The 25,311-nt window shown below is 34.4% G+C and overlaps 5 protein-coding genes across 6 annotated transcripts; 2 read left to right on the top strand and 3 right to left on the bottom strand.

Annotated features, from left to right (window-relative positions):
• Window positions 1-46: 46 nt before the first annotated feature.
• On the bottom strand, window positions 47-1,605 carry LOC123209144. Its single transcript, XM_044626944.1, has 2 exons — window positions 922-1,605; window positions 47-461 (listed from the first exon to the last, which is right to left on the bottom strand). The coding sequence occupies exons 1-2, from the start codon at window positions 1,454-1,456 to the stop codon at window positions 367-369; spliced, it is 630 nt and encodes a 209-aa protein (XP_044482879.1). The 5' UTR covers window positions 1,457-1,605; the 3' UTR covers window positions 47-366.
• A 2,046-nt stretch (window positions 1,606-3,651) lies between these two features.
• LOC123208672 (receptor-like protein kinase ANXUR1) lies at window positions 3,652-6,440 on the top strand. The gene has a single exon (XM_044626193.1). The coding sequence runs from the start codon at window positions 3,652-3,654 to the stop codon at window positions 6,202-6,204; it is 2,553 nt and encodes an 850-aa protein (XP_044482128.1). The 3' UTR covers window positions 6,205-6,440.
• A 4,381-nt stretch (window positions 6,441-10,821) lies between these two features.
• On the top strand, window positions 10,822-13,352 carry LOC123209148 (probable WRKY transcription factor 74). Its single transcript, XM_044626948.1, has 3 exons — window positions 10,822-12,067; window positions 12,157-12,282; window positions 12,870-13,352. The coding sequence occupies exons 1-3, from the start codon at window positions 11,355-11,357 to the stop codon at window positions 13,015-13,017; spliced, it is 987 nt and encodes a 328-aa protein (XP_044482883.1). The 5' UTR covers window positions 10,822-11,354; the 3' UTR covers window positions 13,018-13,352.
• Window positions 13,353-15,101: 1,749 nt separating this feature from the next.
• LOC123209147 (renalase) lies at window positions 15,102-19,508 on the bottom strand. The gene is made up of 9 exons (XM_044626947.1): window positions 19,100-19,508; window positions 18,534-18,803; window positions 18,185-18,311; window positions 17,588-17,649; window positions 17,245-17,466; window positions 16,804-16,925; window positions 15,991-16,129; window positions 15,599-15,796; window positions 15,102-15,509 (listed from the first exon to the last, which is right to left on the bottom strand). Exons 1-8 carry the CDS (start codon window positions 19,451-19,453, stop codon window positions 15,638-15,640), a joined length of 1,455 nt encoding a protein of 484 aa, XP_044482882.1. The 5' UTR covers window positions 19,454-19,508; the 3' UTR covers window positions 15,102-15,509; window positions 15,599-15,637.
• Window positions 19,509-20,098: 590 nt separating this feature from the next.
• Window positions 20,099-25,064, bottom strand: LOC123209150 (protein WVD2-like 1). 2 transcript variants are annotated; one of them, XM_044626950.1, is made up of 8 exons: window positions 24,908-25,046; window positions 23,101-23,260; window positions 22,511-22,958; window positions 21,602-21,690; window positions 21,440-21,521; window positions 21,271-21,342; window positions 21,047-21,157; window positions 20,099-20,666 (listed from the first exon to the last, which is right to left on the bottom strand). In XM_044626950.1, the coding sequence occupies exons 3-8, from the start codon at window positions 22,952-22,954 to the stop codon at window positions 20,370-20,372; spliced, it is 1,095 nt and encodes a 364-aa protein (XP_044482885.1). In that variant the 5' UTR covers window positions 22,955-22,958; window positions 23,101-23,260; window positions 24,908-25,046; the 3' UTR covers window positions 20,099-20,369. The 2 variants fall into 2 exon arrangements, with proteins under 2 accessions (XP_044482885.1, XP_044482884.1); XM_044626949.1 differs by lacking the exon at window positions 23,101-23,260 and having other exon boundaries at window positions 24,908-25,064.
• Window positions 25,065-25,311: the final 247 nt, after the last annotated feature.

A 25,311-nucleotide genomic window follows, 5' to 3' on the forward strand; every position in this document is an offset into this window, starting at 1 on the left:
TTATGACGAAGGAATGATGTAATGTACTTGTAAGGAAAGTGGTATCTGAGAAAAGATCAACATGATTGTATAAATTAATTTTTACAAACTACATTTAACAGTAATGTTTTTACATAACATTTACCTCAATCCTTGATTAATAAGGAAAGAGATCAAAATGGCTACAATCAATTGCAGATTGCTTTACTTAATTCCCACCTCAACACTAACACTGAAATTTTACATATTTTCAGGTCTCAAACAAGAGACTTTAAACAAAAAGTAAATTAATTCCCAGGCCTCCATCATGATCAAAGAGATCCCGCGGCCTCCTCCTTCTGTGTTTTCTTCTCTCGTTCTTATTCTTTATTCTCTGTACAAAACCATTCATGGAATGTCACTTTGGGAGGATTGCATCACAGAACATGCCACTGCTTGTGCCCAATGTCTCAACTTCGTCTTCACCTGCTGAGGATTGTCCCCTGCAACAACCCAAAACTTCACCATTAACATATACAAATTTCAACCAGTAAGCTGTTGATGAGTTAGAGATGTTTGAAAATTTATCGATATGGATTAACATTAATTATAATTTTAGTAACAATTTTTAAATAAATGAAGTAATTAATAAAAAAAACTCAATATATTTAAAAAGTTTATGATTTGGATAAACAATATTAATATAAATTTTCAGATTTATTAACTTTATATATATTACCTCAAGGATATGCTATTCCTAAACCAGACAATATATTTTTTACTATTAAAAACTGATGTTCATAGAGGTTTTAAGATAGCAAACGAGTCATTTAAATCCAAATAATATTAACGATTTTACAAATTCAAACTGTATGATGACGTTTCAGATATTACTATACAACTTTAGCGAATAAATTCAGTTTATATTGGATAAATATTACATGAGATGTTAAAGTTTTTTACCTGGGCTACAAATTTTCCAATCCGAGTCGCTCCTTGGACTACCGAATGAGGATGAACTACCGCCGAATGAGGAGGTGGAATGTTGGGCGCTCCGCGGGGTTGAGACTGGGCTGATAGAAAGCTGACGGTTGACAGCGAAATAAAGGTCCAAAGCCGGCAATGTGGGGGTTAATTGCTGACCCTCTTCTTCGTTGAATCCAAAACCAAGCTCGATGCATCCTTTCAATTCATTCAAGTCTTCATCGGTCAAGTACTGGTCCGGATCATTAGCGTCATGCGATTTTCGCCGCTCTTGCCGCAAAATCTGGCGCCGCCGCCTCTCCCATGCAATGTCACGCGGCGTTTCACGCATGGACAGCTGCTTCGACAACATCTTCTTGTTCTTCCACAACGTCGGAGCCAACGGCATCCGCTGCAACTCATCTACCTCCCTCGACTCCTGCACTACCGTCGGCGCTTCTAACGAAGATGAACAACACGTAGACGACGACGTCACACTTGCACGATTAATATCCTTCTGATTAATGTTATCCATCTCTATTCACAATACAAAAAACAACGCAATAATAATATATACACAAAGAAATTGAAACTTTTACGTAAGATTTTTCTTAAAGCCGGCAGCCGCAACAACAACACTAGCTGGTTATTGATGCGGCCCGCGGAACAAATTGATCTTTTTGGAGCCTGAGAGCGCCGGTGGAGGTGTGAATAATCGTTGAAAGAGGTAAAGTTATATCTTTATATATGTATATAATGCTAAAGTTATTTACTTTAATTGGGTGCAACCACACGACCCCAGCGGAATTAGAAAGATGGTTATTTACAGAGGTTTAACGAGAGATTCAAGGGTTCTTTCATGCTTCACCCTTCTTTTCTAACCGATTTCTTTTACTGTTGTTGTTCTTGCGCCTGCCTATTTTTGGGAAGACTTTTACTATGCATGGCTGCACGTAGTTTTTCAAATTAGCCTTCGATAGAGTCAGAGGACAGTGATGAATGAAATAAGGAAAGAGCATCAGTTCAAAGAGAACAAAATTACCTTTGTTCCGCAAGAATAGTTTGAACATTAATAGGTAAAACTTCATATATAAGAGAATATGAATTTAAATTTTTCTAATGATATATTAAGATAAAATGTAATCATCCAGTTTAAATGAGATTTTTAGTTATATAAACAAAGTTACCTTTATTTAAAAATGATTTTTTTTCTTTAAATTATTTTAAAAAAAATGTGTATTAACCGAAATCAAGCTTTCATTCATTAACTAATATCACTTCTCTTGGTAATATTTTCACTTCTAATTCAAGTGTTAATTGTATGGTGAAAATTATTTTTAGTCAAACTTAGAACAAAAATATTTAAAATTGTGACTAATCATTATATAGAAAGAATATATAACAATTAGTGATTAGTTACATCACTTATCTATAAATCAACTCAAATACAGATGAAAAGCTCTTTGCCTAAAACAGCAGAGGGAGTAGAATTTAACAACATTAACCCTACACCATAATCTCATTAATTTGGTAAACTTGATCTTCAACAATCATTGAAGTGCATCTCATCCTTATGAGTAATAGATACAAGAGAATGATCACAATGTCATTATGTTCTATGTCAAAGGGATGATGATCTTTATGTTTTTATCTTAGGTATGCACTAAGATCAAAGCATACTCTAATGTAATATTGATGAAATTTAACCATCTCTGGTGATCCAATATACCTAGGGCAACATAGAAGGAAGGTAAGATGCTCTTTAGTAAACTCCTTGTCAAATTTCAATTAAAGTAAGTAATAGAACAACTGTGGATGTTAATTCTAAAATAGTAGTCCAAACCATGTTGAAAATGCCTTATTATTTATTATTTCTTAATCTTGCATACCTCTATTTATTGTACAAATTTTGGCATTATCAAATATTGTTATTACTCTAGGTTTTATTATGATTTGATTATATATTATTTTTTGTTTTTTTATCTTAAAGTACAAATTAGGGTAAAACTAAAGCAAACATATTACTTTATCTATATATATTAATATCATGATATGTTATGATAAACGGAATGTTATCTTGATACATCAGATGATGTGCCATTGATATATCTAAAAGACAAAATTTTGGATATTATTTTCAACGCAAATTCTCTGATGAAAATCCTGTGACAGCCCAGAAGAATTTGCTGTATGGAAACCAATCCTCATTTATGTGAATTTCTAAAGCTAAAAATAGTTTAAAATTTTTACAACCAATAAAACGACGAATCTCACTCTCCTTCATTGATCTCCAACGAGCTCCTTCTAACAATCTGTTATGACCAACCCCAATTATGGAAGCCAAATACAAAGCAGAAAACAAAGAATAATGCAATATGCAAGAAGAAAAATAAAAAATTCACTTTTCCTTGCCTGGTTTTTACCTGTAATCCAGGCAAGTCTGTTCAAGGTTGAGCAACTATGGATTGATTTTTGATGGTTTAGGCTAAACAAGTAAGAGCAGATAAAGAATAGAAACTAAAAAAATATAGAATAAAAGAAGAAGAAGAAGAAGAAGAAGAAGAAAGAAAAGAAAACCAGGTATCAAAAATCATAGTTTTCTGGCGTACAGGAAGACTTACTGATTTCATTTTTCATTTTTCCTTTTTCCTGAAGAAGCCTGTTTTGTGTTTTCCTGTACGCCAACAGCGTGCCCATTCTCTTCAGGTTTTTTCAGTTTTTTGATGAGCCATGTTCACCAATACCCTTTTTCTATCTTCTCTTGTTTGTTTAATTGTTGTTTTCGTCAGTCCCATTGATGTTGTTATTAGTGCTGATGAATCAATTCTTTTGAGCTGCGGCTCAAACGATGGTGGCATGGATTCGGATGGCCGAAAATGGGAGTCGGATGCCAAATATACTTCTAGTGAATCTAAAATGACCAAAGCTACAAATCAGGATTCTTCTTTACCTTCTGCAATTCCATATATGACTGCCAGAGTTTTTACAAAAGAAGGAACCTATAAACTAACAGTAAAAGAAAACCAGCGCTATTGGATTAGATTTTATTTCTATCCTGCAACTTATCCGGACCTGAAAGTCACCAACTCATATTTCTCTTTGGATGCAAATGGTATTACCCTCTTGAATAATTTTAGTGCTTCAATCACTGCTGAAGCCACTGAAAGAGCTTACATTTTTAAGGAGTATTCTCTGGCTCCAATGAATTCTGGTAGTCTGGAACTCAAACTTAGGCCTTCTGATAAGTATCCTGGAAGTTTCGCTTTTATTAACGGTATAGAGTTGGTTCCGATTCCGGGCTTGTTTGATAAAGCTCCGTTGGTTGGATCGAAAGACAAAAATATGGAGTTTCAGAGTTCGAATATACAGACGATGTTCAGATTGAATGTTGCAGGTCAGTATATTCCTCCCAAGGATGACTCTGATGGTCTAAAGAGGAGTTGGTATGATGATTCGCCTTATATATGGGGAGCTGGAGTTGGGGCCAATATTAAGGCTGAAAATACTACAATTCAGTACGGAGATTTGCCATCCTATATAGCCCCTTTAGATGTTTACTCAACTGCAAGATCAATGGGACCTAATCCTGATGTGAATTTGGGTTACAATCTCACTTGGATTTTTCAAATTGATGGTAATTTCACATACCTAGTGAGGCTACATTTCTGTGAGTTCGTAATGGATAGTGAGAATCAGAGAGTGTTCAATATTTACATCAATGATCAGCCTGCCCAGGTATCTCCACACCCAGCTGATGTAATTGCCTGGACCAAAAAAAAAGATGTGCCCACATATAAAGATTATGCCATAGTTGTTGATGATAAGCCGGGTGATAAAGAGCTGCGAGTTGCAATGTCACCATCGCCTGTGTCAAAGCCTGAATATTATGATGCAATTCTGAATGGATTAGAGATATTCAAGATAGCAAATGGGAAGAACTTGGCAGGTCCTAATCCGAAGAAGGAAGAACCGCCGCCCATGGTTGAAGATAAGTCAAAGTCTTCTGAGAATGAAGATAATAAAACTAACATGAATGTGATTGGAGGAGCTGTTGGAGGGGTTGCTGCATTTGGCCTGATCGCTGCATTGTGCATTGTTGTTTCCCGAAAGAAGAAGAGAGTCGCTGGCCAGGACACATATACTTCAAGCTGGCTGCCTATTGGACAAAGTCATACATCAAGCAAATCAACAATCTCCGGAAGGAGTAATGGTAGTAGTCACATTTCAGCGATGGCTCAGGGTCTTTGCCGCCGCTTCTCGCTCCCAGAGATTAAACATGCTACCAAGAATTTTAGTGAATCTAATGTCATTGGTGTTGGAGGTTTCGGAAAGGTCTATAAAGGAGTTATTGACGATAAAATGAAAGTGGCTATTAAGAGATCAAACCCATCTTCAGAACAAGGAGTTAATGAGTTTTTCACTGAAATTGAGATGCTTTCAAAGCTAAGACACAAGCATTTGGTATCTCTGATTGGATTCTGTGAGGAGGATAATGAGATGTGTTTGGTTTATGACTACATGGCACTTGGAACTCTGAGGGAACATCTATATAAAACTAAAAGGCCAAAACTTTCATGGAAGCAAAGGCTGGATATTTGCATTGGAGCAGCCAGGGGTCTTCACTACCTCCACACAGGAGCAAAATACACTATCATTCACAGGGATGTCAAGACAACAAATATTCTCCTGGATGAGAATTGGATTGCCAAGGTTTCAGATTTCGGCCTGTCGAAAACTGGTCCCAACATGGAAAATGGCCATGTTAGTACTGTAGTAAAGGGCAGTTTTGGTTACTTGGATCCTGAATATTTCCGGAGACAACAATTGACAGAAAAATCTGATATCTACTCTTTCGGAGTAGTTCTTTTCGAGGTATTGTGTGCAAGGCCTGCTCTTAATCCTAACCTTCCGAAAGAACAAGTCAGTCTGGCTGATTGGGCTCTGCAATGTAAAAGAAAAGGGGTTCTGGAGGACATCATTGATCCCCATATAAAGGGGCAAATCAGCCAGGAATGCTTAAACAAGTTCGCCGATACAGCTGAGAAGTGCTTGTCTGACGTTGGATATGAGCGTCCCTCCATGGGAGATGTATTGTGGAATCTTGAGTTTGCACTCCAATTAGTGGATAACCCTGATGGTATATCAATTAGTGGTAGAAGTTATAGTTCTGAAGATGCACTAATAACCAGATACAATCCTACTGAGAATGAGCACGAAAATAGTGATGGATCTGATGGCAGTAGTATCATCTTCTCACAGATAGTAAATCCGACAGGACGATGATAATCTTTTTATTATTAATCTGCTGATTGCTTTTCTGCCATTGAGATGAACATGAATGATTATGAAGGATCAAGGCCATGGAACTCTAGATCTCTTGCATTTTCAACCAGTTAAAATTCTTTCTGTTCTCAAAAAGGGTGATGCTTTTTTTTTTTTTTTAAATTTTTGTTTTTCCTTCTAGTATAAATCTATAGACGCTTGTGTATGTTGTGTGAGTTCAGAAAGAGAATTAAGTTCAACCCACCTGCCTTAATATGCTTGTTAAGTTATATGTCCAATATATTTATATACCATCAATGTATGTGCTTAGAAAGAACTTGGATACATTTTTTTGTCAAGCATGATCGAATTTTTGAGAATATACATTTCTTTGCAATTTCATTCTCTTGATAGATTTTCAATTCCCTGAATTCAAATGGGTATGAATCTATGATGGCAATGGATATATTAGAACTTAATTTCAGATTTTCTGCAACAAATTCTTCTTTTTCCTTGCTGGTTTCAGTTATCAATATGCTATATGTGCTTCAGCCCTTAATAAGAGCTACTGCAGAAGCCTAGTTTGGTCAGCCCAAAATTATGCAGCTAAAAATTTCCTGATAGCAATTAGAACCTTGGAAAAAAACAAGATCTAGATCGTTTCTTGATCTGAACCTTTAGAGAACCACTATAACACTAAATTTTATGAATTTGAGAGTTCAAAATCATATAAATCTAACAATAGAAACCCATATTTTTTTTTATTTGAGATCTAAGTCAACATAATAGCAAACAGAAATTCACCCCTGAAGTAAATGTTTTTAGTTGGTTCCATCTGGTTTCCTGGTGCTTCTGCTTTAAGTTTCATTAACAACTAGTGTAACAGAAAGTTGGATATTACTGTTGAATTCTTATTTTTCAATTCAATTGCTTTGGTCAAGTAATTATAATAACATAACATGAGATAATAACAAAAATCTCGAGTTACTCTGATGTCAGACTCATCAACTAGAAGTTGAAGAAAGGCTTTTTAGATAATATATTGAAAGGTGAGGATAAGAAAAAATAAAGGCTTGTTGTTTAGTGGAGTTGGACCATTTATCAAGTGAATAATTGGAGAAAAGACTTGAGGAATTTGACAGTAGATTTGTTTAGAATATGAGCAGGCTAGTGGCAGTTTGCCCATAATGATTTTCATACATTGAATTGAACAAATTGTAGATTATTTTGACAACAATTAAGTCATAGTTGCGTATTGGCCACTCAGTTGAATTTCAGTGATTAATCATTCGTTTTAGGAAGCTCAAGAAACGATTGGTGCTACTTATTAAATCCATTTGGATCCATCCCATATATATATATACATAGTAACAAAAAATTCTATTCAAACAAAATCCTTTTTTTTGGGTTGAATTAATTAGATCAACAAGGTAAATTTTGAATAAAAATATTAAAAGTGTTAATAAATTTTTTGGAGGATTTTAGAAATTTGAAAAAAGTTGAGGTGTTTTAATTTTTTTTTTAATTTAAAATTTTAATATATCTTTCAATAGTTTAAAAAATTAAAAGTTACACCTAAAAAATAAAAAGGTTGGCTACAATTTTAATAATTGTAAGAATCTAAATTATAAAATTATAAATTAGTAAAAATATATTGATAATTTGATATTTATTTTAACTGTTAATGATATTTTTGTAATTTTAATAAAAAGTAAGAAAATCATTTCTTAGAAAGATCAAATAGAATTCATTATCAGAATAAACGACGGATGAAAATTTAACTTTTTTGAAACTTAAAATAAAGATGAAATTTTATACATCTAACATTTGCTTACGAATATGAGAATTTGTACACCTTATAGAGAACATAAGATTCATAAAATGGAGAATTTGTCACTTCTACAACCTGAATTACTAACTTTATTTATTTGGCTCTTATTGATTAAACAAACAAAGGGTTTTCTTGTGTTTTTTAGCAAAGTCTAATGTGGAATTTTGCAATATAAAATGACTAAGTTAGGACATGGCAGGCCTCAATTATCGGTGCAAACGTCAATTAACAAAAGAAAACTATATATTAAAATAATTAATAGCTAGGTTATGGAATTTCTCTTTATCTATCATCTTCCTATTGTATTTTATTTGGTGGGGTATCATCGCAAGTTGCTAGATTACTGTAATTCCATTAAACTAATTAATTACCACAACACCCCCGAAAGATAATTAAAGTAGCAAAAGAGAAAATTTCATATAAAAAAGAATATAAGTTTAAATCTTATTTGATGATATATTAATATCAAACTTTTAATTTATTTGATTCAGTAATTATAGAGTTAATTCTGAAAGTAATAATCTGATTTGAGTGAGATTCTTCGTTATCAAAAAAAAAAACAAAATAATAAGGATAACCCCCTTTCAAATTTTTTCAATGTTTTCTTATTTTAATTAGTTTTTATGTTGTTGTATTATATTTATTACCAACTCTGATTAGTGTTAATCTTAATTAATTAAGATTATGAGACAGAATGTCCCAATGAAAAAACAGTGTTGGAAGTTTAACAAGCAGAACAAATTCCAATTCAATGATTGTGCCATGCCACTTCAGTATTCCTCAAGAATATTTCATATGTGTGTTCTTCAAGGTTACTCAACCTTTATCTTTTCTGATGTTTCATTTAATAATTTAAGACGTTTTATTGAGTAAAATTTTCTTTTTCTATCATGGATTTTAGGAATTTTTAGAAATTGAAGAAGTGGCCGAGCACAACCAGCTCGTGTTGTTGGTACTATCACCTGCACCATTGGGTTGATTATTGGAAGGCCAAAGGACAAGTCCCACCCAAGATTTAGTGAAAAGACAAATGTTTGTTAATTAACTTTTAAAAACCTAAATATACACCCATTTGTTAAAATTTATTATTATGAATAAGGGTAAAATTGTTATTTAGTTAAAAATTTTAAAAACTAAAAAAAAATTATTTCTCCCTAGGTTTATAAATTTGAAATTTTCTTCATTGAAGGTTTGAAAAATCACCTTTTTTCCCTAAGGTTTTGAAACTGTCATCAGAGACGGTAGAGTTCGCTGTCTCTGACCACATCGCTTCCACTTCGACAGATATTGGCATTGTCCAGAAATGTCTCGACAAGTAGAAGCATAACAAAAGTGGTTGAGATTCGTCGTGGGACAAATCTACACGAAGTGTGATGATCCGTTGCACGACAAATCTTCAACGACTTCGCTTCCAATTGTCGCCTTAGTGGCCTTTTCATGGCTGTGTCTTCGTCATGGAGGCTAGATGAAAGGTCAGATAGAGAAGGAATGAAACTCTAGGGGGAAAATTGTGATTCTTTAAACCTTGGGTGGGGAAAATGTTTGATTTATACACTTGGGGGGGGGGGGGGGGGGGAAATGTGATAGTTTTTAATATTTTTAGTTAAATGATAATTTTATCCCTAATTTTAATAAATAGGTGGGTATTTAAGTTTTTAAAATTTAATGGATGAAAATTTATCTTTTCATTAAACCTTGGGTGGGAAATAGTCCTTTGGCCTTATTGGAAAATCAATCCAATAGTGGTACGATAAAATTGTCATCGACAATATCTTTAAATACTCTATTAGATTTTTCTAACACGACGTTACTTACTTAGACTTAGACTTAGACTTAGTCATTATCATCATTAGATTGGTGATTGATATATTCCTTATCTACTATTTATCCAATAGGATAAATAAATTGACATCATTTTTTTTGGCAAAATAAATTTAGGATAATCTTAAATCTTTTTTATAGGTTTGTTGTTTTTTTTGTTAATATATTTTTTCATTTAAAAAAAAAAGGTAAATGAAAAAGAAATATACATGGATGATATAAAAAAAATAAAAATAAAAATCATAAGAAATGGAAAAGAATTTTAACAGAGAAGCTATAAAGGTAAATAATAAGATAAAAAATTTTGTTTTTTCGAAACTATTCTTCTTCTTCTTCTTCTTCTTCTTCTTTCATCCATGGGTAAAAGGGTAAGTTTGTAAAAAAGGGGTAAAATAGTAAATTTATTTAAGATAAAACCACATGAACAGAATAGAAGAGAGGGATGCCAGGGCAGACAGAATCTCTGTCAGGTCAACTGTTGTATTGACTCTGCTGCTTTCACAGTTCACTTACACAAACAGACAAAGATACTTTCATACTTTTCCTCCACGTGTCACAATGTGCACCGTCGGTTCATTCCAACGGTTTACTCGAGATGCTAGATTGACACTTAGGCCCTACTCTTGGCGGACCTTTTTAACAAAAGCCACCCTAATTAACAACTTGTCTTTTTATTATTATTTATTATGCCTGATTGTTGAAATTAATGCTTTATTTACAATATAAATCAATAATTACATGTAATTAAAAACGTAAATTTTTATAATTTTTAAAATCAAACGTCAATTTTGAATTCATTCTATTCTTCCTGAAAAATATGAAAATTACCCATGAATAAAATGTAAATTTTCTTTGGAAAAAATATTATTAAAAAAAAAAATAGAGTGCTCTTGTAAGACCCGCATGAGGATCTTTAACAGAGACTTCAGTTTCTTTCTGTTGCCTCTTTGCATTGGACAGAGCGCTGTTTTTATAATTACCTCACTGTTTTCTCTTTGATTTTTTTTTTTAATTTGAGTTTGAACAAGTGAAATTTAATTAAAAGAGAGTATTTGTTTTCTTTTGTTTTTGTCATTTTAACAAGTTCCATAAAGTGAACAAAGTCTTCTTTCACATCTTTTTATTCAAACTATGGGATAATTTAGGATTCCTCTTCAGCTCCAACTTCACTAAGCTTTTCTTAATTTTTGTCTTCTTATTATGTTTTCTTTTTCCTTTTCTCTTTACTTTGAATTATTTGGCCATAACCGGAAAAAAGAAAATTGTTAATTTTGTTTTCGGTACCATCTTTTACTTTTGATGATTTCAATATGATATCATCATCACATTCAGCTTTTGTTTGAAAAGACATGAATTCCCATCTCAGTTTTCCTTTTTTGCAAATGGGTTTGGATTGGTTTCTTTTATGAAGATAGTTTCGGCTCAGTTTTTCATGTTTGTCTCATCTTGGTCTTAAAGTGTTTGTTCTATTTTTATGGTTTTCATTAAGGTTTGATTTTCTGTTTTCTGTTTGTTGAACATGGAGGAGGTTGAAGAAGCAAACAAGGCTGCCGTTGAGAGCTGTTATAGAGTTCTTGGTTTGTTGTCTCAGCATAGAGATCATCAGCAAGTCCAGTACAGGAACTTGGCAGGCGAAACTGATGAAGCTGTGTTTAGATTCAAAAGAGTTGTGTCTCTTTTAAGCTCAAGTTTTGGTCATGGAAGAATCAGAAAGTTGAGGAATAAGAAACTTTCTTCATCTTTGCCTCAAAGTATTTTCTTAGACAGTCCTAATTACACACCAGTTTTTTCTCCAAAACCTCTCCAAATAATCCCAGCTGATCCTATGCACTCATCTCCAAAGTTCCCTCTCCAAGCAATACCATCTCCACACGTTCACTTTATGCATCATCAGCAACAGCTGCAAAGGTTGAGGTTTCAACAGCATCAACAGAAATATCAAGCTGATATGAATATGCTGTACTCTAGCAGGAGTACCAACAGTGGCATAAACCTCAAATTTGATGGCTCTAGTTGCACACCAACCATGTCCTCAACTAAGTCACTAGTATCATCCTTGAGCTTAGATGGAAGTGTTGCTAACTTTGATGGAAATTCTTTTCAATTGATTGGTGTGCCACAGCATTCAAGTCAGATCTCTCAACAGTCCAAGAGTACTAGGTGTTCTGGGAGGGGAGAGAATGTGAATATGAAATGTAGTACTGTTGGTAAATGTCATTGCTCAAAGAGGAGGTTAGATTTAGATTTTATATGCTGTAATTTTGGTGTTGTTTATTCTGTTTGAGTTGATTATTATGAACTTGTTTTGTATTTGTATACAGGAAACACAGGATAAAGAGGTCAATCAAGGTGCCTGCCATCAGTAACAAGGTTGCAGATATTCCTCCTGATGAGTATTCATGGAGGAAATATGGACAGAAACCTATTAAGGGTTCTCCACATCCGAGGTACATTACATCTACTTTTGGCTTATGTTCTTCTTTGCAAGTCCCAATTGGGACTTCTTTAGGCTTAAGAAACCTTACAAGTCCAAAGTTAACTGTTTATTATCATAATCAGACATTGGATAGAATTAGAAATAGTCTTGTCTTTTCAATTGCTGACTAGCTTCCAATAAATGGCAAGTTATATCATATCATGTCTAGATATGATGAGCTTAGAGTAAACATGGCAAGACTTATGATAATGGATAAAGAACATCTACTTCTAACAATATTGCCACCAATTTTACCCAAATGAAGAATTGAATAAAAAAATAACAAGCAATCAAACAAATTTTGCCATTCTGGGATGTGCAGGACCATATTGTGCTTGTGATCATGGGTGTACTGAGCCTTGGGCTAAGTAAATCGTGCCAAGAGAGGCTCAAATGAAAGCCCAAATTGAACCTTGCTTCTTTAGATTCAACCACAAACAAGTCAAAGCCTCACTACTGTCTTATTCAGTAACCTGCATAGCCATAGATTACTCCATTGCAAGCTTAGATAATTGATGAATATGATACTTGACCTTACTAGTAAGCTTTTAAATGCAGGGGATACTACAAATGTAGTACTGTGAGAGGCTGCCCTGCAAGAAAGCATGTCGAGAGATGCCCTGCCGACCCTTCAATGCTAATTGTAACCTATGAAGGTGAGCACAACCATTCCAGGTTACAGGCATCACAATCAGCCCATACATGACGCTGTAATGCCAACATCTCCATCTTATGACTATCTAAACCAACCAAGATTAGTTAATCTGAATTGTGAATCTCTGGTGTATATAATTTGTAGTTCAAGCTTGTGACAACAAATGCTGGAGCTAATTTCCAGTACTTATCTAAAAGCTTTTTGGTTTTCTGTGTCTCTGCAAGTGGAGCCACAGAGGAGACAAAGCTAAAAGGCTCTTATATATGTTAGGGAGGCTGAAAAAGCCAAATTATGTTCTTGTTTCTTTTCTTCAAGGGTTTTGAGTGAATGTAATGTTATTAGTATAATATTTAAATTTCAGTTATATAATGCATGCTCTACTTCTAGTTCTTTCTTTTTTAAATATTATTTTGATATGATCTCTTGAGTGGAATTTATAAAAATAAAATTTAAGGTTTAAGGCTTAGGTTTACAAAAATTTTGTCAATGGTTTAGTTAGAAAATTCTCCATCACTAGTCTCGAATACTGATAGAAATATCTACTCATTCTCATTCTCATCCTATCATGTTACCACAAACAACTAATACAAATACCATTCAATCATATAATGATTTGATAGAAGTTTTGACAAAAAAAATCTTTATATGTTCCTCTCAAATAATTCAAAAAAACATTCTCTTTTGCTCTCCACCCTTTGTTGTATGATTTACTTTTTGTTTGATAAGTTGAAGCTTTGGCAGGCATGACAGCAACAACAGCAAGTGATTGGACCAAGGAGAATTTTATACCCTCCCTCTGAAACAGATTCTCAGAAATATAAGATGACATTATTTATTTAATTAATCTTTTAAATAAATTGAAAATTCAGTAAGGTTTATTATTACAGTTCGAGTCATTCAAGAATGTACAGTCCATTTGGTTCTTGTGTTCAAGCAAATCCTAAATGCACATTCAATTAACTCATTCTCTTTGACCCACATTTAATATTGTTTACATTTATTAAACTGATAAAACATGTACATCAGTTGAATAACTGATCAAAAGAACAAGCAGCAGTTCCAGAGATTGCCTCTTAATCAAACTGAGTCTACAATGCCAATGACACTGTCATCACAATCCCTTGATTACTCTTCTCATGCAGGCTATCCCAGATGGCCACATATCTCTTCTTTCCTGTTCCTGTAATCTCGGAAGTAACCTGTTTTTGCAAACAAAAACAATATCAATGTAATTTTCTTTGAAGATGTTGCATGAAATAGAAAACTATGAAGAAAATAATAGAGTAAGAGTTGGGAAAATACGGTTAAGATCACAAGGACGGGGTACAAGCAACAACACAGGCTAAGGTGCATTCTGTCGAGCTTAAGCAACCAATGGCATTTTCACATTCACTTCGACAGTCTCCATCACCTCCTGTCCAAAATGTGGCTGCCATAACTATCACTTACAGCCAAAATATTTAGGTTGCACATATCTGAATGTAGGGGAGAATTACAACCTGATCAAATACATTCTCTGGTACTGATGGAACTTTATCAGCAACTCGAGGATGTGCATTCTGCTGAAGAAAAGAAATTATCTGCAAGTGAAAACTGTCCAGAGTTACTTGAGGCTAAATAAGCATATCTATAGCAAAATATTGATAATCACAGAGGTTAGTAAGTTGGCTTTGAATAAAAGATTAGGGAAGGAATGAGGCATTTTCAAAAGTACTTAGTGGGACATTAAACAGAAAACAAATCAAATAATCAACTGAATATTAATGCTCACTTGCTCTGCCGTGATGCCATTCTCAAAAGCATTATATAAACTTTCCTTTGTTATTGCTCCCACTATAAGGTTTGGAAGTTGATACTCTATCCTGTATGTATAACCACAAAACCCAACAGACAAGCACTACCTGTTCTCTTTATGCGCCTCATCTCTTGTTCTCCATCTTTTTCTTCTTTCTTTGTGGGTTGTATTTATAATAAGATGAACATCTTCATTGGAATGCAATAACTTCTATTCAGAAATAACGTATTTGTATGGCATGTTACAAAAGCAGTGTAATTAATGAAGTTGAGGCTGTTATCATCTTCCAGTTTTGTTTTTTGAAAACGGATTGAGACATAAAGATTCAACAAGCATCATCTCTGTTACAACTGAAATTTATAACTTCCAGAAATATTTTACAAACTGTAAGTTTTGACATATTCACATGATTTGGTACTTGCTCTACCTACTAAACAGTCTAAACCTGAATAGATGATGAGTGTGAAGTGGTTCATTAAAAGTTCCATTTATCGAAGAGGCAAAATTTATGTTGTCCCCTCCTTTGCTGCGGTTGGACAGTGATTTCTGTTACGCTTTGTATACTGTACTGGGAAACTCTCATCTTTCTTGTCACCTGCTTCTGAGAACAAATTCTTTCCATAAATATTGGTTGCCCTAAAACTTGAAACATGCATTTGTCATTTGGTTTCATAATGGATGATGTTCAAGAATGAACTTAAGTATCTTGCTTAGCAACTTTTCCAAGGGCTACCTTTATGCACTAGTTCTGCCACCAAAAGAAACAAGACATTAAACATGAAAATGGAGCATCAACCAAGCATATGAAGGAAAGAACATTACATCAACACTATATACCTAAGAGAACTCTGAAGTCTCCATAGCCTGTTTATGAATTCAAGTGGTAAGTTGATATGTTTGAAGATCTTCCTTTTCCTTGGATTCCAAGCCTGGAAATTGTCCAATATCATGTCCTTCAAGGGGCTGGAACTCATTGTGCAAACCAACAGCAAACTCCTCAGGACAAACTCCACCACTTTGTAAATAATCTACTATCTGAATTGCAAACCCCAATAAATTTTTATATACAAGTAATCAAGCTTTATAAATGAATAATCAAGATTTCATGTTTTTAACCTCATGTTACAAAAGGTATTAAGTTACAGACTAATAATATTTGACATTATAGATAAATTGAAAGAAATATATACTATGCACAAATAGTATAAAAAAGAACAACAAATCCTCACATGATTAGCAAGAGCCATGCCACTTAAGGCTGCACACTCTAAACTTGAACCCAGCAACCAATCGCCGCAGATACCAGCCCTTCCATGAGGGTCAAAGATGCATGGGATACTAGGAGTATTAGTTGGAAGGGCCGCACCCCTACACATCCCAAAAAAGGAAAATCAACCAAAATGAATGTAGAGTAACCCAATATTTTCATAAATTTCCTTGGTACTCAAAACCCATTAACAAGTAGAAAACATCATGCATTGCAAAGGAAAAACTGTGTGGTTACACTTAGACCACAGCATGTTTGATGAAGTGCAAGTTTGATTAAAAAGCCACACTTTGTGATGAAAGGCAGGAGGCAATAAAGATCATTTCATTTGTTCATACCATGTGTGTGAACACTAACCTTGGATTAGTCTAGGTGTAACAATAAAGAACCACTTTTTTTATCCACTGTTCCACTAATAAATAAGACGCCTGGCCAACATATCTCAAACTATTTAAGGATCATAATCGAAATTCCTGCAAATTGTAGACCAGATGTAAAACCCCTTAAATTTTCAAAATTTCCATATCGAATACTAGAATAATCACAATTTTTGTTTCCTTCGTTTATGATTTATATTATGACTCCTGCAAAATATACTATTTCTTCTAGTGTTGAAAGAACTCCTAAAATTTGAGTAAGTACTGAGCTTTGCACTCAGGCCATAAGAGACCTTTGTGCTCAAATGTGTCCTGAGCCTTTCGAAATTTGCCAAGTATCAGAAATTGAACATAGTAATGCACTCACAAAAGTCTGTCAAGAAGAAGCAGCGTCTCACCATAATTGGACTCGAGTGTAAAGGGGCTTTTGAAGTGAACACCTTGGTAGTCCAAGTGCAGCTTCAACACCTTCAAGCATACCTGTTTTCACCTTCTCTGCGGTGGCAGTTGGGATGTTTTCCTAAAAAAATGACTAGAATAAAATCAATATCTTGCAGAAAAAACCTTACTGCAATGCATTACAACCACCTTTTTTACACCAAAGAATGCCGTTAAACTAATCATATTTCTTCACTTCTAAAATGGAGAATTCAGTGCTAATCTATAGGGGTGAGCAGGTCAAGGTATCTTACCATAAAAATGGGAACCAGAACCAGAATCAATCAAGATAGTTTCCTACCTGGTCGGTTTCGGGTTCCAATTCCTCCTGGTACCGTTCACCCAAAATTTATTTTATTAAATGATTTTCAGATATAACTATGTGTAAACCTGTAACTAACCTGTGGAACCTTGTTTTGCTTTCCATAAGCTGCAGTGCTGAAAAAGGTCCAACATTGAGGACCATCATTTCGAGAACCCAAAAGTTTCATTGAGTTATTTGCCATCCATGAGAGAGAATCAACTCCTTTAACAAAGGCTCCTTCAAATGTGAATTCCCCACCTAGAGGAAGGGGTCCCCCAAATGCTGCAAGGAGAGCCCATATGGAACTGAGTTCCAACCTCTACAAACAACCAAAAAAAATAAAAAGTGAATTATCCAAAACAATTTGGCAAAGCTGATGGTGAATAACAATAGAGCCGAGTCGAGTTTAACTTTAAAAAAGTTAATATTTCAAAGTATACCTTCATTTGTCTGGCAATAAGAGGTAAGCCTGATGAACCAAGTAAGCGATTTGCACATTTTCCTATCAGTTAAACGGAGGAATCATTATTATAAGGAAAAGCAAAAAATGCTTAAAAGGCGGATTAGCTGCTATTGCCTTCAATTGCCTTGTCTTCCTGATCCAGAAATTTACTCTATATACTACATTTCACAGAATATAAAATCTTCAATAAACCAAAACATTACAACTGACAGAAAGTTCATTGATGTCAACATGAAAATGTTGATATGAAGGAATTGTGAACTCTAAAAGTAATTTATAAAGGTGTCAATTATGAGAACATGTTTTGAATGAGCACATTCTGCATATTTTAAGCACAAGCATTAATGGACTATGGGCAGGATTTTTCTGTACTTAGCAGCCATTTTGCCATTCCTAACTCCATTTTAATGATCGAAAGTAGAATCAGACATGATTTTTATTTTTCAAAAAGGTCACTGTAACATTTATGTTGACAAACTAAACAACAAAATTACATATCCTCAACACAACACAGGAATTTTATAACATTATACTAAGTTAATATGTAGAAGCACACAGGGCAGCACGAAATCACCATTATGAGCAATAACAATTATATCAAACTGCCCACGAGGTTTTCCATCCTCACTCAAGTGCCACATCCCGTTAAATGGCTCAAGTTTACTTATCCAGCAAGGTCTCACAACATTGACCATAGACGTCTGCACAAAGCATCAAAATAAATTCAGCCATGACAAGCCGAAGAAAGGTATTCGATTTACCTATATCATTATAAAGCGGCATAACAATGTAATACCTTGCATTGCATATAGCTTAACCAAATTGGTAACATTAAGCCAGTGCATAAAAGAGTATGATGCCTTTTTTAAGGAATTATAGTCATAATACAACTTGGCACATCCCAGAGGAGAAAGATTAGTTACCTGGGTCAATAAAGAGTCAGCAAGAGGGCGCATCCCATTAATGCCAACATATCTTGGAGGGGAAGAAGGAAATGGAACAAACCGGCCACCAATTTCAAGCTCCCCAATCAAACCTTCCCACTGCTGCACCAGACCTCTCTCCAACCAAGCATCAACTAACTGACCAAACCGCGAATCACTCACAGTAAAGAACTGAGCAGCATGATCAAATATTAGTGGTTGAGGATCAATTATTCTAGTTCCCATTCTTCCTCCCAAACCATGAATCCCCTAATACACCAAACATAGTAAAATCAGAATTCCACAAAGTTATGATAATGTCAATGAAGAGTTTAATGCACATAAAAATATAGAAGGTGCATTCACATAAAATAATGATTTTGCAACAGATTACTCATTACAAGCAATATGGATCTTAATACTCGTGTCTCAACCGTAGAATATCTCATTCAATAAGTTAAGCTTTAACATTAATTACTCAGTTTCAAAAACCCAATTAAATACACAGATTTCTCACCTCAGAATAAAACAAAACAAAACAAAACAAGACAAAACGATTGACTAACCGTATCAAAAACAGTAGACTTAACACCTTTCTGGTCCAGACTCAAAGCACAAGCAAGGCCCGCCATGCCTCCTCCAATTATCCCCACGTGGGGGTCACCAGAGAGGGGCGCAGAGAAAGTTACCTGCTCCTGAGAGAAGGTTTTCTTGAGAATGGACCTTCTTGAGGTGCCATATGAGGACCTTTTGCGAGGCCTGGAATTTGATTTTTGAGCATTTCTTGTAGCTGTTTTTGGCTGAGAAGTTGATATAATGGTCCAAGGAAGGAACTTTGGGTCGGAGATTACTGAGGGTTTTGAGGGTTTAAGGGGTTGAAGGATGAAAGAAGAAGATGAAGATGAAATTAAGGTGGCCATGGTTCTGGAGGCTACTTCATATCATAACTAGATTCTTGAGATAGTTGAACACTTGAACTTGTAATGTTTTGCTAGAGATTTTTTATCGGCAAGATTTCCCAGGCCCCCATATTTATTGTAATTACACTTAAGACAAGAAGTTTTTAAAAGTTACAATATTCTCCAGAATTTATTATACCATCAAATGTATGCCTCAATTTTAACCTTGCTATAGTTTGCTTTGATATAACAGGATTGCAAGCAATTTTCATCAAAAAACTATGGATACCAATATCATTGTTGCCCAATTTCATATTTTATAAACTGTGGGGAAGAATATTATAATATTAGAACTTCATAGGTCTAAAAATATTTTTCTTTCCCTGCCATTCTTATCCACAATATGCAGAATTCAGAGTCTCAAACGATAAAACACCACTGTTCTATGTTCAATTAGCATGTATTACACATCTCTCTGCTGTTGCGAATCAGCATTTCTTGATTCCAGTTAAATTTGGCTCCCAATTCTACAATTAATGAGACCCAGATGTGAAACCTGGCGCAATTTAGATCACTGTTTACCAAAAATGAAGAGCATCTGCTATAATCCCAAGTGAGACCCTGAAAACATATTCAATGCAAAAGAAAGTGAAAGACTCTAGCAGCTGAGACAACTTAGAACATCAAGTTCCATTTGCCAAGTAAAATGTTTGATGAAACAACAAAGCTTGGTCCAAGCTAAAATTGCTAACTCTATAAAACATGATATGTACCAAGATAACTTACAAAAATATACATTTCACATCAACACAAACCACTTAATTAAAACAAGTCATTGTAGCTGAAAAGAAACAGGCTACATCTTTTGGAACGTCCATATGGTAGTAATGAAAATTGAAGACTTTTTCTCCAACTTGAATGGTCAAAAACCAGCAGTTCAGGACTCAACACTGATATCTGCAATGGCTTGCTCTGTGATCTTCTGAGGGGAGGCATGTGTTGTCTCTGCCTGCTTCAGTTGGTTTTTCACCTTGCAAGAGCCATTAGTATTCTGTCCTGGCACCTTAACTTTTGTAGTGGATGCAGGGGATTCTACTTTGCCGGTACCAAGGCTGTGGCGCTGTGCTCGAGCACAAACTTTTTCCTTGCCATCAGGGGAAGTAACTACATCACTGCAGCTCTTTCTCCGGCTTAAGCTGTTTAGTTTTGGAGATTTGGGTCTTGTCAATGGAAGCTGACATCAGAGACAAATAAGAACATCAATATTTTGTGTTCCATCAAAAGCTGCAGCTATGACATAAGCCAGTTCTCATTCCAGCAATAACAATTCCAGTGAATACGTCTGCTATTATTTTATTATTTACTACAGAACATCTCGCAAATCAACATCTACGTTTTGTTTTATATTTATATTTTTCATTTGATATGTTTTGATAAGAAACTGAGAAATTCGAGTCTTTCATTGAAGCTACTCTTGACCCAAAGACAAAGTTATTCAAATAAAGCCAGATATTTCCATTCTCTGGTTGATACTTATGTCTTTAATCAAAGGACTAACACCATCTCCATGAACATTGAAAAAGTTTAAGGACTTAGAACCATGAGAAGAAATACCTTCTTAAGCTCAGTCTTCAGTGGGGGCGGCTCATAGTAAAAACTAGGAACTGGATTTGCTTTGACAACCATGCTCTTTCTAAGCTGCTTAATGGCAGCTTCTTGCTCTTCCTGTTAATAGGTACAAGAAAATTTTATGGGTGGTTTCTTCAATAACAGTATCTACAAACTGGATTTGCTTTAACTGAGTGAACAGATAGCAGAAGACATTTTAAAAAGTGCACCTTTTGTCTTGCTTCACACTGGGTTTTCTCTGCTTCTAATGCTCGTTGCTTTTGCTCTAATTTTGTGTAGAACTGGATGAGGGAAATTATGACAAACATAAAAAGACTAATAAATGCAATACGGACACAATAAAAAGACTATACATCTAATATTTTATTCATAGTATACCTCCTTCCGTTTCTCAGCACGTTCATAAGATCGAAATTTAGGAGCAGTTCCAACGGTTACCTTTCGGACAGATGTAGCAGTACTATTTATAGCTAAGGATAATCCAATATATGAACCCAAATAATGCGAGGAAAAAAGCACAAAGCAGAAAACAAAGGATACGAGGAAGCAACAGACCAATTATCTTCTTCATCTGGGAACTTCTTATTATCAAGTTGAGATAACTTCTTTGATGTCAGGGGTGAGCTTGGCTGGAAACAATAGAAAGAGTTTAAAGACAGGAAGCACTGTAAGATTTACAACTACAATCGCAAAATTGATAATTCTAAACAAGATTCACTAATCTTTGTAAATCCCACAAAGGTTATGATCTAATTAAATTCTGAATAACACATAAAAGATTTGAAACATATTCCTAAACCTTCACCATGATATGGGTAAAGATCCTACGGATGATCTCCTTAACAAATAAGTTTCCATCAATTGGTAAGAAAATCAATTGACACAATCCTTTAAGTAGCTGACAAATCAAAGCAAGTGAATCCATTAATCCAAAGCCTCACAAGCAGTTGCAAATGAAGTGAAGAAAAATGTTGCCCACTTCTAATTGGTTAAAGTAAAAAAGAAAACTTGAAGATAGTATGCATCCAGTCTAATTGGTTAAAGTAAAAAAGAAAACTTGAAGATAGTATGCATCCAGAAACAAAGCAAGATAATATCAAAATATAAAAAAAAAAGAAAAATTAAATTGCCCACAGAAAAAAACAAATTACAACAGAAAAGTGGAATGTAAAATAAAAGTTAAAAATTATTTAAAATTTTTCCTTTGACGAGTCTTCTAATGCACATACATGGTGAGATAACCTCTCTCTTGAAACAGCACATTTATTTTTCTGGAATCTTTCTCACACCTGAACTCTTTATTAAATGTTGATTATTTCTAATATTAAACCAACCAAAGCAGACATTGGCCACAGCTGCCTTTTCATTTTGATTATTGATTTACTCACTTGAAGAATGAATAACAGCCAATGACATCCATCAAAATACACCAATCTGGGTTTCCATTACCTGTAACATCTTCTTAGGCATAGGGGTTTGGACATTGTTAACATCAGCTACAGTTTCAGACCCAAACCGCCGATTTATGCCTGATGCACGCTTTTCAGTTGCCAGAGCAAAAGGCTGAGAGACAGTTTTATTTGTACGGACATGAGCCGGACCATGAGGTTTAGGTGTAGGAAAGCTTGACTTCTGAGATCCATGACTCTCATTTTGATCCTCAGCCCCATCAGTATCAAAGTTTTTGCTTTTAACAACTACTACATCTTGTTTGTCACAACAACCATCAACAGAGTTTTCTGCAGTGCATTCTTTCACATCATAGTCCTTTGCTTCAATGAGGTCTTCTGAAATTTTTGGGGCAACATAAACATTATCATGAGATGCACCATTTGACTTCACAACACCATTTGGCTTCTTATCCATGTGTACATCCATGGGCTCTCTCCCCATCACCCTGAATGAAAAGTGCAACGATGAAGTTCATTATGCTTCATAATAATGACATTGGCAACTCATTAAAACACAAACACCTCCTAGATGCTGATAAAGAGCCAAAAAAAATTTATCCATAAAAAGATTGATTGCAACATACTTACCTTATTTGAGTGTTCTTTCACACAAAACAACAAAAGCTAAACATGTCAATTAACCATCACACCTAAAACAACCATGAAACACTATTCTATCCACATCCCAGTGCCTGATACAATCTCCATGTGAACTCATTGAAGAAGGTCATCCTTGATCTGACTAAATCTTCAGAAAATAAGCGATGCAAGTAGATTTATGGTTGTTTTGAGATTTATGAGTTCAGAGTAATATTCAAAACTTCGAATTGCTCACATAAGTTCAAGAATGAGTTGAAAAGTTGTCATATTATTGATTTCACTATCTGGAGGCAATAATTATTTTATCAAATATACAATAAAAAAGGCTTGAATATAGTGACAGCAACTCAGCAAGTAACCATTTGTCTTTCTCACCTATTATTTCCCTTACATCTATAAATTTTGAATGATATTAAATCATTATGCACACAATTCAATCAAAAATGAAAACTCAAATTCTGAATTCCAAATCATACAACTAAACATATTACAAAAACTCACATAGAAAAAAAAAGAGAGTGAGAGTGCTGATCAATAGTAGCTTCCTAACATACAGAAAATAACTGGCTCTAATTCTAAAATAAATTTAAAATACACTTCTTATGACAGCCCTAAAAACATCGCAAACATAAAAGTATAACCAAAGAGAAGGCTTCAGAGAACTTCATGAATCCATGTTACACTTGTTGGGTTGTCCCTTATTGGGCACCTAACAATGGTTTCAAAGCCCAGTTGCAACAGTTTCATCCAGGAGGCCACTGGAGTGACCGGTTGATATGAAGGTCCAACCAATAGCCCCTTGCTCTTCTGGATGGTTGGTTGTGAGACGTATCCCGATGTGTGAGGAGGAGGTTGTTGGGTTGTTCCACATCGGTTAGGAAAGAGGCTTTAGGAAAAAGCCTCACCTCTAGCTTTTGGCTGAGAGAGGTCTAATAGGCCTAACACTACACAACAAATTACAATATAGATCTGGAAATATTATGCACTAAATTTTCATCTTAGGATTTGAACTTTCCATATTTGAAAAAAAATTCATTCATAATCTAAAATAACTTCAGTTTCAATCAAGTTTCATAGATTCATGACTCCTTCATGTGCAAGCTTTCAAACAACAACCGCATATGCCATAAAGTGAAGTAAATCTCATATCTCAACGAATTTTTCTATAATCTTTTGTCCCTATACTTTCACTGTGCTTTTCGGCACTTGAGAACAAAAAAAAAAAATTAATAAGAGTATTATTCCCACAAAATTTTAAAGCAAATTTGGGAAAAACAATGATCCTGAGTATAGATATAAAAAGGAAATTTATAGATCACAACATGGTAATAAAAATTTGTTTGTTTTTTTAAAACATATACGCTTTCGATTTATGTTGTTACATTAAATAACACGGCATAAGGGAAAGATATAAACAAAATATATGCACTTATTAAATTCAAAAAGAAAGATTCATAATACATAAAAATCAGAAATCAAAACTTTCAGGAATAAAAAAGAAGAATATTATGATGAAACAAACATTTAAACAATAAAACCACAAAATGCATGCGAAATCCACAATGCAACATGTAAAACAAACAGCACAAAAACAAAAAAAAATCTTGAAACCCAAACAGAAAAAATGATAAAACAAAAAGAAACCCCAAAAGAAGAAAGGGTTGAAAAGAGAGAAGAAGAAGAAGATTAAACAAGAACCTTTTTTGAGATCAAACACATAACTTGTTCAAACAAAAATGTTAGTGAAAGAGAGTTGAAGAAGAAGAAGGAAGAAAGCATGTGAGAGAATTCTTACAGTTCGTTTTGGTGGATCTGACAAGATCTTGAACCTCAACACACAAATCTCTGTTTCTCTCTCTTTTATCCCCCTGAGTTGAGTAGACTCGAGTTTTCAGTCGTCTGAAAACAAAAACATGACTTTACTTCCCTTCAGCGAATATAACTTTGACTCTTTTCTAAATCAAAACTGTTTTTCCTTTTATTTATTTATTAATTATTATTATTATTATTTAATGATGCGTTGTTGCTTATTTATAGGACAGTTTTTTCAGTTTAACGGCGTCCGCGTTCCTGTTTTTCTTTCTTTTACAAATGCTTTAAATATCGGGAACATTTGAACCGTTGGATGCGCCTTATCCGTTGGTCATAATAGTATGATTTGAAATCATTGTTTCCTACCCATGTTTGTTGAAATGATTG

The sequence above is a fragment of the Mangifera indica genome, chromosome 2 (genome assembly GCF_011075055.1).
Source record: "Mangifera indica cultivar Alphonso chromosome 2, CATAS_Mindica_2.1, whole genome shotgun sequence".
NCBI classification, from domain to species: Eukaryota; Viridiplantae; Streptophyta; class Magnoliopsida; order Sapindales; family Anacardiaceae; genus Mangifera; species Mangifera indica.

Bases quoted from the DNA above. Each gene is read 5' to 3' on its own strand.
- LOC123208672 (XM_044626193.1), top strand. From the start codon at position 3,652: ATGTTCACCAATACCCTTTTTCTATCTTCTCTTGTTTGTTTAATTGTT.
- LOC123209148 (XM_044626948.1), top strand. From the start codon at position 11,355: ATGGAGGAGGTTGAAGAAGCAAACAAGGCTGCCGTTGAGAGCTGTTAT. The intron at 12,068-12,156 runs GTTAGATTTAGA...ATTTGTATACAG, and splicing joins TGTCATTGCTCAAAGAGGAG to GAAACACAGGATAAAGAGGT. The intron at 12,283-12,869 runs GTACATTACATC...TTTTAAATGCAG, and splicing joins AAGGGTTCTCCACATCCGAG to GGGATACTACAAATGTAGTA.
- LOC123209147 (XM_044626947.1), bottom strand. From the start codon at position 19,453: ATGGCCACCTTAATTTCATCTTCATCTTCTTCTTTCATCCTTCAACCC. The intron at 18,804-19,099 runs GTTAGTCAATCG...TTGGTGTATTAG, and splicing joins AGTCTACTGTTTTTGATACG to GGGATTCATGGTTTGGGAGG. The intron at 16,130-16,803 runs GTGAGACGCTGC...TGGGATGTGTAG, and splicing joins TACACTCGAGTCCAATTATG to GGGTGCGGCCCTTCCAACTA.
- LOC123209144 (XM_044626944.1), bottom strand. From the start codon at position 1,456: ATGGATAACATTAATCAGAAGGATATTAATCGTGCAAGTGTGACGTCG. The intron at 462-921 runs GTAAAAAACTTT...GGGTTGTTGCAG, and splicing joins TTGGAAAATTTGTAGCCCAG to GGGACAATCCTCAGCAGGTG.
- LOC123209150 (XM_044626949.1), bottom strand. From the start codon at position 22,954: ATGGGGAGAGAGCCCATGGATGTACACATGGATAAGAAGCCAAATGGT. The intron at 21,343-21,439 runs GTATACTATGAA...TCCCTCATCCAG, and splicing joins GTGCTGAGAAACGGAAGGAG to TTCTACACAAAATTAGAGCA. The intron at 20,667-21,046 runs GTATTTCTTCTC...CTCTGATGTCAG, and splicing joins TGAAGACTGAGCTTAAGAAG to CTTCCATTGACAAGACCCAA.